The sequence below is a fragment of the Notolepis coatsorum genome, assembly GCF_963971535.1.
Source record: "Notolepis coatsorum genome assembly, chromosome: 12".
In the NCBI taxonomy this organism is placed as follows: domain Eukaryota; kingdom Metazoa; phylum Chordata; class Actinopteri; order Aulopiformes; family Paralepididae; genus Notolepis; species Notolepis coatsorum.
Window position 1 is genome coordinate 79,624,285 of NC_140176.1, and position 15,967 is coordinate 79,640,251.

The window sequence follows — 15,967 nt, forward strand, 5'->3', positions numbered from 1 at the left end:
GGTCAGATTAAACCGAATATATATATTTATTGTTTGATATCCCTTGTATAATATTTGTATATCGTTTGATATCCCTTGTATATTATTTGTATATATACACGGAATATCCCTTTACCTGCGTACAAACCAGAGTAATATGCGCTCTCCTATTGGACACCCCCCCCAGGCTCCAGGCAGTCTCGTACTCAGACAGGTGCGGTGGGCGAGTTTGGGGCATGTTACAACATGCCTTTGGCAGTGCAGTGATTCAGGACCAAAGTGACCAGGTTGGGACTAGATTGTCACTTACGTATAAATACGGCGCAGGTGTAAACAGCAGCACTTCGTTCATTACTAGTAAACCCTTCACCACGAGTCAACGACCAAGTGAAGTGAGCAACCTTGCGTCAAAATAGAGCACTTAGAACATGTGCGAATAGGATAGTAAAAGTGTCAGAGTTTAGTGAAATAACGTCAAGTTCGACCTAGTTAAATGTGAAGTATAGTGCACAGGAGAATCGGCGTCGGCGACTGCAGAACCATTTCTGGTTGGATTATATTGCTTTGGGACCGTGCCGCTGGAGAATAGTACTGTGGATTCCACTATCGTTTGGGATTTACCCCCGTGAGGATCATCACTCGAGCCCGCCTCTAGGAAGAGGCTGGCTGGCTGTCGTCCATGCTGTCGAGCATACTTGGATTACAACTGCTGCTTTGTATGCTGATCAAGGGAGTACATGCATCGACTCCCGTAGCTGGAGCCTCTTTATTCCTCGTTGACCCAGACTTTGTACCCGAACATTCCTCTACCCTGCCGGTCTTACACCCGGAGGGAACCCCCCCAGTGTCTCCAGCTGGTACTAGTGTGCCCTATGTAATTGCTATACCACAGGTGGCGTCAGTTTAGACCCATCTTAGTATTCATACTATTCTCATTGACTTACGCTCTTGACTTACTTTACGTGTGTTCTTCGCCATACAAGCGCAAGCATAATTCTCAATCTGTAACCTAACGTTGCTTGATAATAATAAATACCCTCTAAATAGAACTTTATGTGTCAATGCCGTATTCTTGTGTGGGTGTTCACCATATATATTCATGTACTGTATGGCCAGTAATTAAAGTACATAACTAGTAGTGGTTTAATATACCATACTCTTTAATACAGTCAGGGAATTGTACCCCTCAGTTACAGTATCACTTGCTTCAATATCAGATCGGCTAGAAAATACCTACACCTTCTGATAATTGAAATACCTCTGCTCATTTTGGCAACCACATTGTTGGTGTGAGTTGACCATGAGAGTGTTCCATCAAGTGTGACACCCAACAGCGTTGCCTCTCTAACTTGCTCAATAGCTGTTCCGTCTAAAGATATACTTAGCTTCACGTCTTTTCTTATAGCATGCTTGGATCCCAATATTAGGCTCTTGGTTTTTGAGATGTTTAACTTCAGCCTGTTTTCAGACACCCAAGTGGACACTAAGTTCAAATCTCTCTGAAGGACTTCATTAAGCTCTTCTGTCTTGTCTGATGATGCATACATTGTAGTATCATCGGCGTACATAACCATACATGTATTTTCTAATACCCATGGCAAATCGTTTGTAAAAATGGCGTAGAAGAGGGGCCCCAGGCAGCTTCCCTGTGGAATTCCACACTGTAGGGATTTAAAGTTGGACAGGGTACCATTAAACACAACACATTGCTGTCTGTTACATAGATAGCTTTTTATCCAGTTAACAGCTGCAGTTCTGAATCCATATGCAGTTAGTTTTATGAGCAGCAACTCGTGATCTATGAGGTCAAAAGCTGCACTGAAATCCAGTAGTACAGCACCCACCATTCGCTTCCTGTCAATTTGTTGTAGCCAGTCATCTGTTAATTGTGTTAAAGCTGTACATGTAGAATAACCCTCCTTATATGCATGTTGGAATTGAGAATTGATACTGTTTTCTGAGAGGTAATGCTGAATCTGTTTAAAAACAACACCTTCCATGATTTTGCTTAAAACTGGCAAGATACTAATAGGTCGACTATTTGCTCCATTAAAAGGCTGTTTAGCATTTTTTGGAAGTGGAGTGACCATAGCTATCTTCCACATTTGAGGAAAAACACCCTCACTTAGACATAGATTAAAAATATGACACAGTGGCTTTGCTACAATTCTGGCTGCCAGCTGGAGCAGTTTACCATCTAAGTTATCATGACCACAAGGTTTGTCACACTGTATGGACAAGAGAAGCTTTTCCATTTGCTCTAGATTTATATCCATAAAATCAAATTCAAATTTTTTTGTATGCATAATATGCTGTTTAATTATTGATTGAGACAGCTTACCATCCACTGGCAGCATTTGATTCCTTATCATCTCCACCTTATCAATAAAATAATCATTAAAATGATTGGCTATATCTCGAGGTTTGGTAATAAATCCACAAGCTGCTTCTATAAACAAGGGCATCGTATTTGTTTTATTCTTTCCCATGACCTCATTTAAGGTTCTCCATAACTTTTTGCTGTCACCTTTAATTTCTTCAAACTTGGATTTATAGTATTGTTTTTTCTTCTGTGTATTCATTTTGGTGACTTTGTTTCTCAGAAAATGGTTGATTGATTGATTGAAAAGGTTATTAACAGATTGCAGAATGGGTACAGTACAGTACAGCTCAATACATACAATTGTTAAGGGGATGCAGACCAGAGAAAGACTTTCGTCTTGTTTACATCAGGGTCCCCCATTTTCAATTCATCATAACATATATGACATACATGACATACAGATAGACAGTACTGCTACTGTTGTGAAGGGCCAGATTAAACCGAATATATATATTTATTTATATATATATATTTAATTGTATTTGTATATTCTCTAATATTCCCTGATATCCCTTGTATATTCCTTGTACAATATGCATTGAATATCCATTCTAGCCTACTGAACATCCCATAATAGTCTCCATTCTACTATTGGTCGAGACCTTGGTGCCAGGCTGCCATGCCCCTCAGACCCAGTTCAAACGTGCCGCTCCACATGTACGAACAGGTCCTAGTTCCGCGTAGGAATCTGGCTACCGCACCACTAATGGGACTATTTGTTCATAGTGCGTATATATACTGCGCTACTAAAGTAGGACTTTCTTTTCAGTCCAGTTTCTTACCCTCCAATAGAGTCACAGACGTAAAGCCTCCCCGCGACGCCACGTGTGGGAGTAAGGCCAAGTTCGCCTACCATCGGTATTGAGACATCGTGTATATTAATATTTGAATAGTCATATTTGGCACTATATCGTCGAGTTGGACGTAGTCTATTAAGCTAATAATAGTCTGTTAATATATAGTGCTTCGTGCGGTGAGAATACTACCGTAGTCAGTACCCCATCGTTTCGGGCAGAGAACTGGCTGCTTACCCAGGGTGGTTGACCCCATGTGAAGCTGCACCCGAGGAGCCCCAGAGCCGACGAGCGAGTGGACCTGTATACCGGATTATTCTACCGACGACAGCCCGCCTTCCCAGGCACGGATTATGCTTTGTATACTTTGATTATTCCATGGATAAAGACCCCCGACACTGCCGTGTGTTGGAAGCCCCCCCCCTGGAGAGGATGCAAGGTGAGGAGACGCTCTGCAAGACGAGGTCGCTTCACGTCTCTCCCCCGTGGACCGGAGAGAGCCGGCCCACAAAGAGTCCACCTGCTTTCATCTGTGGTCCAAGGATCGCCGGCGCATTGAACGGCACTACAGTGGGTTCACCTGGGATACCCTTGGCCGGACGAGGCAGCCGGATTCTACCCCCCCCCCCCCTCCTACTCCTGTCGGCTTACAAGCGACCGGATTAACCCCCTCTAGTGTATCTAGTATATAATCATTAAAGTATCATTGCTGTTATTCCTTAACTATTCCAGGTCGTATATTTACCACCTGCGCCTTCAGAGATTGGACATTCTCTATTGATATACCGACGAATACTCTTTGCCATAAAAGTGCATACTATTTCAATTCATAAATGTAATTAAGTGATTAAGTGCTTGTTCTACACACCATCGCTGTGTAGAAATAAAGACCTGTTTCGACTTCGTACATTTGTGTTGGATCCGTTTCATCTACGTGAGAGTGTTTATGATAATATATTTATGCCGTGTACTGGGTGGCCGAATATTAAGTACAAAGGTAGTGGTAGTAAGTATCATATCTAGTAATACAGTCAGGGAATTGTACCCCTCAGTTACAATTGGTCCTTCGAGCCGGATGGGTAATTAGTGTAATATTAATATAGTGTTATTAATATTGAAATGGCCTATGATGAACACTCCACGAAACGATCCTCCTAACCAACGCCCGCAGCGCGAACGACGGCTCCCTCAGTACTTAGAGGCTTACGCTGTCAGTCAACAACCTAGTCTTCTACTAACAGTAAACGCGGTAAAACTAGAAAGTAAAAGTATGTCTAACCCCAACGCCCAGACTACCCCGACCATAGAGGCCCCTACGGGCTCTAATGTAACTGACCAAGTTCACGGTGGGGACCAGTGGGAACCAGACATGACTTCACACCCCGCCAGTACTGAAGAAGTAGTCCCCGATGAGTCCCGGGAGGAATACAACGCTACCGAGAGAGAATTCGGCACGGAAGAAGACGGGGAGAGCACCGTGGAGATAGAACTCCAAGGCTTCGCTAGGAGTACCCCGAGGGAAGGCTCCCCTATACAACCGCCTTCTCCCAGCGAGGCAGAGAGGACCCTACAGCAGGCCTTCCTCATCAGCCTGAACGCCGCTGCTGAACGCGACCGACTGCAGATCCAGCAGCGAAGCGAACACGAGCAGATACGTCTAGAAATAAGACGCATTCAGATGGAAGAGAATGTGGCCCGAGAACGAGCCGGTGCTCAACGGGACGCAGCGCGCGACAGACAGCAGTCGCAACTAATAGAACAGCTGATCAGACGGACAACACCCTCTCCCTCCGCCAGAGGCTCCAGGAACTCGTCTAGACACACCTCCAGGGCGGCATCCCCTAGCCGAGTAAACAACCCTGAACTTGACCAACAGACGAGGTCTATACCCCCCACAGACCACCTCCCCCCACCGGTCCAAGCGAGACCTAGCAACCGGGAAGGAGCAGCATATCCTGTGGAGAGGCTAAACCAGAGACTACAAGCACTGGATGACCTAACTGAAGACGAAGAGGAAGAGGAGGAGAACCACGCCCGAAGACAGCACAGTACTCTACCGGACCAGGAGGCCCGGTACAGCCCAGGCTATACTCCCGCGGAGCTGCGCTACAGACCCCCGACTCTATACCCGGGTGAGCACGACGCACGACCCGCACCGAGGAACAGCACCTGGACAAGCGGGCCATGGTACACTGCCGGTACCAGCCCATACCAAGGAGCGGGAGGAGACTCGCCTAGGAGGCCTCTCCCCCAACGCTCGCCGATGTATCCACAGTCAGCGTCATACATTGGCACGCCTATGGTACCCGACTTCACCCAAGAGAACCGGGCCCAGTATACAGAACTCTGCATGTGTCTGGAGACCATGTTGGTGGATGTATTGGATGAACGCCACAAATACGCCATCCTACTGAAGCACTTAAAGGTACCCCGCGCACATAATATAGCGCTCGCCTACGCGACTTCCACCACCCCATACACAGCAGCGCTGGTAGCATTGGACCAGAGGTATGGGCGCATATGGGATTACGTGATCCAGGAGATCCGACACATCGACCGCTTACCCCCAGCAATAGACAATCGAGCACTGGACGACCTGTCCATCAGAGTGCAGTCCCTGGTAGGGATGTTGGGAGCGCAAAGAGAGAAGGGGAGGCATGAACTTTACGCCAACTCAAATGTGGAAAGGATCCTGGAGAAGCTGCCGCCCGCTCGTCAGGAGCGCTTTAGGCGGCAGAGGGACCACAGAGACCCGAATGGCCCCGAACCGAACCTCCTCGATCTAGCAGACTTCCTGGCGAGAGAAGTCAGCAGCCTACGGCTAGATACATTCGGACGGAGCACCCCTGGCTCCAGAGAAGGAACCAGACGACTAAATGATGGAAGAAGATCGGTGACTGTGATGCACCAATCGGAGTCAGTACCGAGCAGCAGGAGCCACAGTACCCCCTCCAGAACGGAGAAGTGGAAGATAGTGTGCCCCTACTGTGAGAAAGAACACTGGCTAGCGCAATGTGACTCCTTCCCCAAGCTGAACGCGGAGGAAGCAGGTCAATGGATAAAGTCCAACAAGCGCTGTTTTCGCTGTGCGCGCTCACACATGGCAGCCGAATGCCGCTTAAAGAAAAGGTGCACCAAGTGCGATGGAGCCCATCTGGACATACTTCACGACAGTAACAGACGGCGCCCTTCACCTGCACCATCCAGCCGCAAAGCGAGCGTCATGTACATCGATCCCGCCAGCAGCAGTGGAGCCCGAGTACTCCTAAAAGTAGTGCGTGTGACACTAAGCTACCAGAATAAAGTCCTGGACACTTACGCCGTCCTCGATGACGGGTCAGAGAAGACCCTGCTGCTCGCCTCCGCTGCGGCCCAGCTAGGGCTGCGGGGAAGCGAAACCCAAATGACAATTCGGACAATAAGACGAGATTTGAAGACGATAAAGGGCGAGAATGTCTCATTCTCTATCGCAGCAAGCGGCCAGCCTGAGCGACGGTACCAGATTGCAGACGCTTTCACCAGCCAAGAAATAGGACTGTCGCGGTACACATACCCCGTCGCCAAGCTGATGGAGAAATATGCACATCTGCGCAAGTTACCGATCCCGCTCATAGACAATGCTATGCCGACCCTGTTGATAGGCTCCGACCATGCAGACCTCATTGTCCCGATAGACCGGGTTCATACCGGACCCCGAGGCTGTCCTGCAGCAGTCGAGACCCGTTTGGGATGGACTCTCCAAGGCCCGCTCGCCAAATCTCTCAACCGAAGTACAGCCACTAGATGTCTCCACTCCCGAGTCACAGAGGGAGAAACCGCACTCCTGCAACACGTAGAGCGGCTATGGACCTTGGAACAAATGCCCTTTAAGAACGGAAAGAAAGACATTCGCTCTAAAGATGACATTTACGCCATTCACCTCCTCGAGACAGGGACCAAGAGAGTCCCGGTCAACGGCGTGTTGAGATACGCCACGCCACTCCTGCGGCGAGAAGGAATGCCTACTTTCCACGCCAAGACAGACGCCACAGAACGGTACCTGCTGAACACGGAGCGGCGCTTAGCCAAGAACCCCGCCCAAGAGAGTGTATACCGCGCTGAGATTGAGAAGCTCATCACAGCGGGACACGTCACAAAGATGGACATTAAAGAGGCTGACCAGACCACTGAATCGTGGTACGTGCCCCACCACAAGGTCCATCACAACGGTAAAGACCGCATAGTATTTAACTGCAGCTACCAGATCGGATCCCAAAATCTGAATAAAGAGTTACTGCCCGGTCCCACACTCGGCCCCTCCCTACTCGGCGTTCTACTCCGCTTCCGCCAGGAAAAGGTGGCCATCAGCGGGGACATTAAAGGAATGTTCCTGCAGGTGAGATTAGTAGAGGCGGACAAGCCCCTGTTACGGTTCCTATGGAGAGAGAAGCCAGGAGATGAGCACCCAGCCATCTACCAATGGGAAGTCCTCCCCTTCGGAACGACGTGCAACCCCTGCTGTGCGACATTTGCACTACAGAAACATGTAGCAGAGGACCCAGCAGCGGACGAAGAGGTCCGACACAGCGTAAAGAACAGCTTCTACGTAGACAACTGTCTACAAAGCCTTTCAACCCAGGAAGAAGCCGAGGCTCTCCTGATTAAACTCCGCGCCTCATTGATCAAAGGCGGCTTTGATCTCAGGCAGTGGGCCAGCAGCGATCCGCAAGTACTGCGCAGCCTCTCCTCCGAGGACAAGGCAGCCAGCAGCGAGACCTGGATGGCTACAATCCCGGGAGAAGCCCAGGAGATGACCCTGGGATTGGTGTGGCGATTCAAAACAGATTCGCTTCACTACAGACACAAGCCCCTGATTACGGAGCAGGGAAGGCCGGCGGCGGCGCCGACCACCAGACGGAGTGTGTACACAACACTCGCCCGACAATATGACCCGCTAGGATGTATTCTACCGTACACCACCAGGGCAAAAATGATTGTACGAGCATTGTGGGACAAGGACCAGGGCTGGGACGACCCCATTCCCGCACACCTTGCATCCACCTGGAGAGAGTGGGAGATGGAGCTCCACTCACTCCCAGGCGTTAATATGCGCCGAAGCTACTTCCCACCCACGGTGAGGCCAGAGACATGTAAAATGGACTTACACGTCTTCAGTGACGCCTCAGAGGTCGCATACGGATCAGTAGCCTACTTGCGGGCCCAAGACCAGGGGGGAGAGATCTACACAGCATTTGTCCTCGCCCGCTCGAGAATAGCCCCACGCAAGCAACAATCTATCCCACGTCTAGAGCTCTGCGCAGCCCTAGCCGGAGCGCACCTAGCCACGCTCATCCAACGTGAGCTCACCATACCGGTGTCTAGAACAATCCTGTGGTCAGATTCCACGACGGTACTCGCCTGGATCAAATCGGACTCATGCAAGTACAAAGTCTTCGTGGGAGTCAGAGTCACCGAGATTCAAGACTTAACCGAAGAGTTAACCGGAGAAACAGAGTGGCGCTACGTTGATACAAAACAGAACCCAGCTGACGTCATCACCCGGGGGATGCCCCTGGATGACCTCACCCGTCGCAATGTCTACAGTGACGGCCCCGCATTCCTAAGACTCCCGGAAGGACAGTGGCCCATGCCTATCCCGAGGGAAGCAAGTCCAGAGGAGGTGGAAAATAAGAAGTCTGTGTTCTGTGGATTGAGCACCGTAGCCTCCACCGACCCTAACATAGACGATTGCACGTCCATAGAGAGTGCACAACAAAGAACATTCCTGCGGTACCACCCGGAGTGCAAGTCCCCCGCTGATATGTCAGCAGCTAACTACGAGGAAGCAGAATTGCTTCTACTGCAGCGAGCCCAGAGAGACTCGTTCCCCGATGAATTGGCCTGTCTACAGGGAGGAAAGCCCGTCCCATCCGACAGCAGATTAATTCACCTGGCCCCTGAGAGCGACGCTCATACCCTCATCAGAGTGGGTGGTCGCCTACGCAGAGCCCCCAATCTACCGGATGACATTAAATACCCGATCGTATTGAACAGCCGACACAAGGTCACAGAGCTGATTATAAAGAAATACGATGAGGATGTACATCACGCAGGAGCAGAAAGAGTCTTCGCGGAAATCAGACGTCGTTACTGGATCCTACAAGGAAGAGAGGCGGTACGACGCTTCCAGCGAACATGTCTAGACTGCCGCAAGTGGCGCGCGCAGCCCAGCATACCAAGGATGGCTGACCTTCCTCCATGTCGCCTCCGAATCGGTGACAAGCCATTCCACTCAACGGGTATGGACTGCTTTGGCCCGCTGCACATAAAGAAAGGAAGAGGAACCGAGAAGCGGTGGGGTATTGTATTCAAATGCATGACCACCAGAGCGATACACATCGAGCTCCCGACCATGAGCACAGACTCATTCCTTATGGCCTTCCGAAGATTCACATCACGGAAAGGAAGACCGTCTACCCTATTGTCCGATCATGGGACAAACTTCAAAGGCGGCGAAAGAGAGCTGAGAGAGAGCTTCCAAGCTATGGGCCCAGAACTTAAGACCCACCTCGCTCCAGCACAGGTTGATTTCCAATTCAACCCCCCAAACGCACCCCACTTCGGTGGCACTTGGGAACGAGAAGTGCGCTCCATAAAGACAGCCCTGTACGCAGTACTGGGGGCCAGACTGTGGCGGAAGAAGTCCTACTGACAGTCCTCACGGAGATTGAGGGAGTACTTAACTCGAAGCCCCTCGGATATGTCTCCAGTGATGTGGCGGATATCGACCCAGTTACCCCCAACACACTCCTGATGGGGCGGCTAGATCCTGCATTACCACAGACAATGTACCGGCCTGAAGAAGCGAACGGCCGACGAATGTGGAGGTACAGCCAAGTATTAGCCGACAAGTTTTGGAACAGTTTCCTACTGCACTACCTACCGTCTCTACAGACCCGCCAGAAGTGGGTAAAGGAGAGAGACAATTTGACAGAAGGAACAGTCGTCATGATTATTGATCAATCACTGCCCAGAGCTATGTGGCCGGCCGGCCGCGTAAGCAAAGTGATCACCGGTGCCGACGGCAAGGTCCGAGCAGCTGAAGTGCTCGTCCAGGGTCGCACTTACACCCGTCCCGTGGCAAGGCTCATAGAACTGCCTCGACTCCCAGACACAATCGATGATGACCATGACCCTACAACCCTATGACTTTGTGAAGTTGACTGACCCCTACAGCAAACCCTTATGTGTAAATAGACAACGCGATTAATCTGTCTCTGTTTAACTGATTAGGTCTGGGACCTATTCAGGGGGTGGCTGTTGTGAAGGGCCAGATTAAACCGAATATATATATTTATTTATATATATATATTTAATTGTATTTGTATATTCTCTAATATTCCCTGATATCCCTTGTATATTCCTTGTACAATATGCATTGAATATCCATTCTAGCCTACTGAACATCCCATAATAGTCTCCATTCTACTATTGGTCGAGACCTTGGTGCCAGGCTGCCATGCCCCTCAGACCCAGTTCAAACGTGCCGCTCCACATGTACGAACAGGTCCTAGTTCCGCGTAGGAATCTGGCTACCGCACCACTAATGGGACTATTTGTTCATAGTGCGTATATATACTGCGCTACTAAAGTAGGACTTTCTTTTCAGTCCAGTTTCTTACCCTCCAATAGAGTCACAGACGTAAAGCCTCCCCGCGACGCCACGTGTGGGAGTAAGGCCAAGTTCGCCTACCATCGGTATTGAGACATCGTGTATATTAATATTTGAATAGTCATATTTGGCACTATATCGTCGAGTTGGACGTAGTCTATTAAGCTAATAATAGTCTGTTAATATATAGTGCTTCGTGCGGTGAGAATACTACCGTAGTCAGTACCCCATCGTTTCGGGCAGAGAACTGGCTGCTTACCCAGGGTGGTTGACCCCATGTGAAGCTGCACCCGAGGAGCCCCAGAGCCGACGAGCGAGTGGACCTGTATACCGGATTATTCTACCGACGACAGCCCGCCTTCCCAGGCACGGATTATGCTTTGTATACTTTGATTATTCCATGGATAAAGACCCCCGACACTGCCGTGTGTTGGAACCCCCCCCCCTGGAGAGGACGCAAGGTGAGGAGACGCTCTGCAAGACGAGGTCGCTTCACGTCTCTCCCCCGTGGACCGGAGAGAGCCGGCCCACAAAGAGTCCACCTGCTTTCATCTGTGGTCCAAGGATCGCCGGCGCATTGAACGGCACTACAGTGGGTTCACCTGGGATACCCTTGGCCGGACGAGGCAGCCGGATTCTACCCCCCCCCCCCCCTCCTACTCCTGTCGGCTTACAAGCGACCGGATTAACCCCCTCTAGTGTATCTAGTATATAATCATTAAAGTATCATTGCTGTTATTCCTTAACTATTCCAGGTCGTATATTTACCACCTGCGCCTTCAGAGATTGGACATTCTCTATTGATATACCGACGAATACTCTTTGCCATAAAAGTGCATACTATTTCAATTCATAAATGTAATTAAGTGATTAAGTGCTTGTTCTACACACCATCGCTGTGTAGAAATAAAGACCTGTTTCGACTTCGTACATTTGTGTTGGATCCGTTTCATCTACGTGAGAGTGTTTATGATAATATATTTATGCCGTGTACTGGGTGGCCGAATATTAAGTACAAAGGTAGTGGTAGTAAGTATCATATCTAGTAATACAGTCAGGGAATTGTACCCCTCAGTTACAGCTACATCTATACATTTATGACATATCAGATTTGCAAATACAGTACTGTTTGTGATACAAAAGTGTCCAGAAAAGGAGTGTATATACATTTGGCGTAGAAACTGTACATTGGAGGAGGTTGGTTGGGTGGGGTGGGGTTGGGTGGGTTGGGTGAGGGCTGTACATTGGAGGTTGGGGGGGGGGGTTGGGTAGGGGACACACACACATTTTACACTGTACATTGGAATATTGACAAAGCCTTACTTGGTCATTTACTGTACAACTAGGTTAGGACATTTGTAGGGGCCAGTTTCGAATTGCAGTCTCACGTAGGTGTTTTTTGAGGGTGTTTTTGAAAGTGGGTAGTGATTCACATTCCTTTACAGCTTTAGGTAGGGCGTTCCACATTGATGTGGCATAATTGCTAAACGTGTTTAGTCCCTTGTTTGAGCCGAATCTGGGTTTTACATGATTTGTGGAGCTCCCTCTGGTGTTGTGATCGTGGTATTCACTGACCTTTGGGAAGTATTTTGACATGTACATGGGTACCTTGGTCGCGTAGTGTATCTTGTAGACCAGGCCCATTGCAAGTTGCTGTACTCTGTCGTCTACTCTAAGCCATCCTAGGTTGTCAAAGTGGGCAGGGGTGAGGTGGGTTCTAGGAGTCAGGTCAAGTAGTAGTCTGACTAGCTTGTTTTGAGATGTTTGTAATTTGTTTTTTAGTGCCTTTGAGGTGCTTTGGTACCATGAGGTGCAAGCATAGTCGTAGTACCCTTGAATGAGTGCTCCTGCTAGAGTCTTCAGGGTATTCTTGTTTACCAGAGAGGAGATTCGGTACAAGAATCGCGTTCGTTGGTTGACTTTTTTTATTACATTGGATGCCATTTTGTCACAGGAAAGATTAGCCTCTAGGATGGAACCCAGGTAGGTCATTTCATCTTTCCTTGTGATAATATTGTCACCCACTGTAACCGAGAAGCCGTCGGTCTTGCTGAGTTTGTTATTTGAACCGAAGAGAATAGGCCTGCCAATCATCCGAGCCACCGGATGCAATAGCATCCTTTTTCAATTGATCCCTCTCTTTCATACAGCTTCTCAACTCCAAATCAAGCCAAGAGGCTTTAGTTGTTTTGACCGTTAATTTCCTCATAGGGGCGTGTTTGTCACAGATGGATGAGAACAGTTTCATAAATAATTGTAAGGCATTCTCTGTACTCGTTAGTTCAGTCACATTATCCCATTGTATCTCGTTCAAGTCTTCAACAAACACATTTTCATTGAAATTATTGTACATTCTCTTGTATATAACTTTAGGCCCAGCTTTTGGCACCTTAGTTTTCCTTGCTACTGCAACGATGTTATGATCACTAAAGCCTACTGGCACAGACTTTGAACACATCTCCACAGAGTTTGTGAAAATGTGATCAATGTAAGTTGAAGATCTTCCTGTGCACCTGATGTTAACTCTGGTTGGTGCATTCACAATCTGTGATAGATTGCACACATTGGCCACATCACTTAATTTCTTTTTTAATGTACATGTTTTGGAGAACCAGTCAATATTAAGGTCTCCAACAAAATATATTTCTCTGTCAATATCAGTGACTATTTGTAGCATCTTGCATATATCTTCAAGGTACTGTATGTTTGAGCCCGGTGGTCTGTAGCAGCAGCCTATTAGAATTGGTTTAAGGTGAGGTAGATGAACCTGTAGCCATAGCATTTCCACACCAGGTGCACTTAGATCTATTCGTACTTTGACAGGTATATGTTCTTGAATATAAAAAGCAACACCTCCTCCATGCTTATTTCTATCAAGCCTGTATAAATTATTCCCCTGTATTGCAACCTGATTGTCATCTATTGATGTGTCTACAAATATTTAGATGGGCAATTCTTAGTCCCTTCTTCGGTAGTTGTAAAGTCATTATGACATTATGATGGATGATCACTCTTCGGTCTTGAACCCTGTGGAAGGCCCACTTGATCAGGGGCAGGGACCCCCAGAGTTGACTGGGTGGGCACTCTGTTCCTCTGATGTCACCTGGGGCTTACTGAGCGCCCCTCCTGTCACACCATGTTCACCTGCTGGTGGCCTGCTGGCCATCTCTGCATTCCCTTAGCAATTGTGTGTATTGAGGCGTACTGCATTGTACCCATTCTGCAATCTGTTGATGCGATTTTCAATCAATATATTTCATGCTGGCTCGCGCCCTGCCTCACCTGTTTGGACGAGGTGAAGCGCCGCAGGGCTGTGTCCACTCTTCCCACTCGTGTTATGTCACGGCGTCGGGAATTGTGGTTTTAGGCATATATGCAGGGAACAAAATTAACTTTTTGACTTACCAACCACTTGGCTGGTAGATTTTAAAAACTACCAGCCAGGCAGATTTTTTACCAGCCAAAAATTATAAATAGCTTTTTAGTATATCTCCATGTGTTATTATTACTATATAATACTCTCATATGCTATTTTCAATTAATATCATAAACAACATAAGGAATATTAGCATACTTTTTAGTGGACTGAAGGAATGAGTCAGCGTTAATCGTTTTAAATGCAAATAATTTATTGAAACATAGAAGTGGGGTCAGGAGGGACACACGTACTGTTTCAACGCACCACCCCCGCATCATATTGTAGTCTAGTCTGTCTTCAAACTTCCACTCCTCTCGAAACTTTTTTATATTTGAATATCAACATTATCTGTCCATCCTCAGTAATCCTCAGTTTACTATAATATACTCTAGGGATGCCCCGATCGATCGGCCACCGATCTTTATCGGCCGATAATCAGTATAAATATGCGATCGGTGAATTCCGATAATGAGTCATATTCGCAGATCGCGGAAACTGATCAAGCGGAGATCTCACTCGCTGTCTGTCTCAGACACACAGCACCTGCAAACTGCCGCTCCTCCTCCTCCCTTGCCCCTCCCGCACCCGTTTAAAGTTTGTAAACACAGAGGACTGAGAGGAGGCTCCTCTGCTCGAGTCTATAGTGAATTCGACCGTTAGCTAACGTTAGCTACCTAGCTATCGTTACTGTTTAAACAAAAAAATTACCCAGTCAACTATTCACTTTTAGTAGGCATTGTCTAACCGGTATCTAGCCGGCTAGCTACTGATAAATCCTGATATCAACAAATGCTCCAGCAAGTCTAGTTACTCTAGTAGTGCATGTTGATACGTTAGTTCACTGTTCAAAACGAAATGTCCCATTGAACTAAACCACTCACTTGTCTCCTTTGCTGCGGGCGATGCCGATTAGCTTCTCGATACCTCCGGCGTCCCTCAGGGCCTTGGCGTTCTCCATGTTCTTGGTGATGACCTCGTGCAGTGCGCAGCAGATGGCCGTCACCGTGTCGTCCGACATGGTCTTACCGGGGGGGCCCGTGGTGCCGGAGGTGCCGCCGCTGGTGCCATTGTTGCTGCTGCTGCTGCTGCCTGGCAACCGGTGGATCAGATCCCTCATGGCGTATTTACCTGGATGGGTTAGAGACGACCAACAAATTAAGGCCCCAACTGGAAATGGACGCTGCAGTAGTCGTTCTACTCGCTCCATTTTGGAACAATAATTACAGTTGATGGAGCATTCGTTCTCATTCACTTGCCAATAGGTTGGATAGTACAACCGTTTCATGACAAAAAGATTTTCAGTATTTAACCATTAAAGAAAATGCAGGCTATTCTAAACTTAAATATAAAAGTGCCCTGTCTGAGCACAGCCCGTCACCTTGGTAACACACAGATAAATGGAGGAATCAACTTTTTCCTGTGCTTTGATCACAGCGTCAGGAATTCATTGCAGCGTGAGAGACGAGACATCACCAGATCACCAAATTTGGTTAATTGACGACCATTTTCGCCAGCATGCTACAGATGGAGCAGACAGATCTGTTGACCATTCTACCGTCGGCAATAGACGCCGCAGACGCGGTTGATTTTAATGTAATTTCTCTATGAAGTGCTGTTCTGTTATCTGCCACCAGGAGGAGCAAAGCATGACAGAATGCCGTAATGTTGTGTTCCTAAATTGCAGCGTTGATAGGACAGCTTGTTCAGAAATAGGTCTCGAAAGCCCTAACACATGAAAAGAT

The 15,967-nt window shown here is 48.0% G+C and overlaps 1 protein-coding gene across 1 annotated transcript in view; it reads right to left on the reverse strand.

Annotated features, from left to right (window-relative positions):
- Window positions 1-15,967, reverse strand: part of ctnnd2a (catenin (cadherin-associated protein), delta 2a) — a gene marked incomplete at both ends in the record, with an annotated part of 886,308 nt that overhangs the window by 167,092 nt on the left and 703,249 nt on the right. The window contains one exon of the mRNA XM_084325908.1: window positions 15,107-15,353. Coding sequence (XP_084182034.1) covers window positions 15,107-15,353 — 247 coding nt within the window. The remainder of the gene's footprint in view (window positions 1-15,106; window positions 15,354-15,967) is intronic.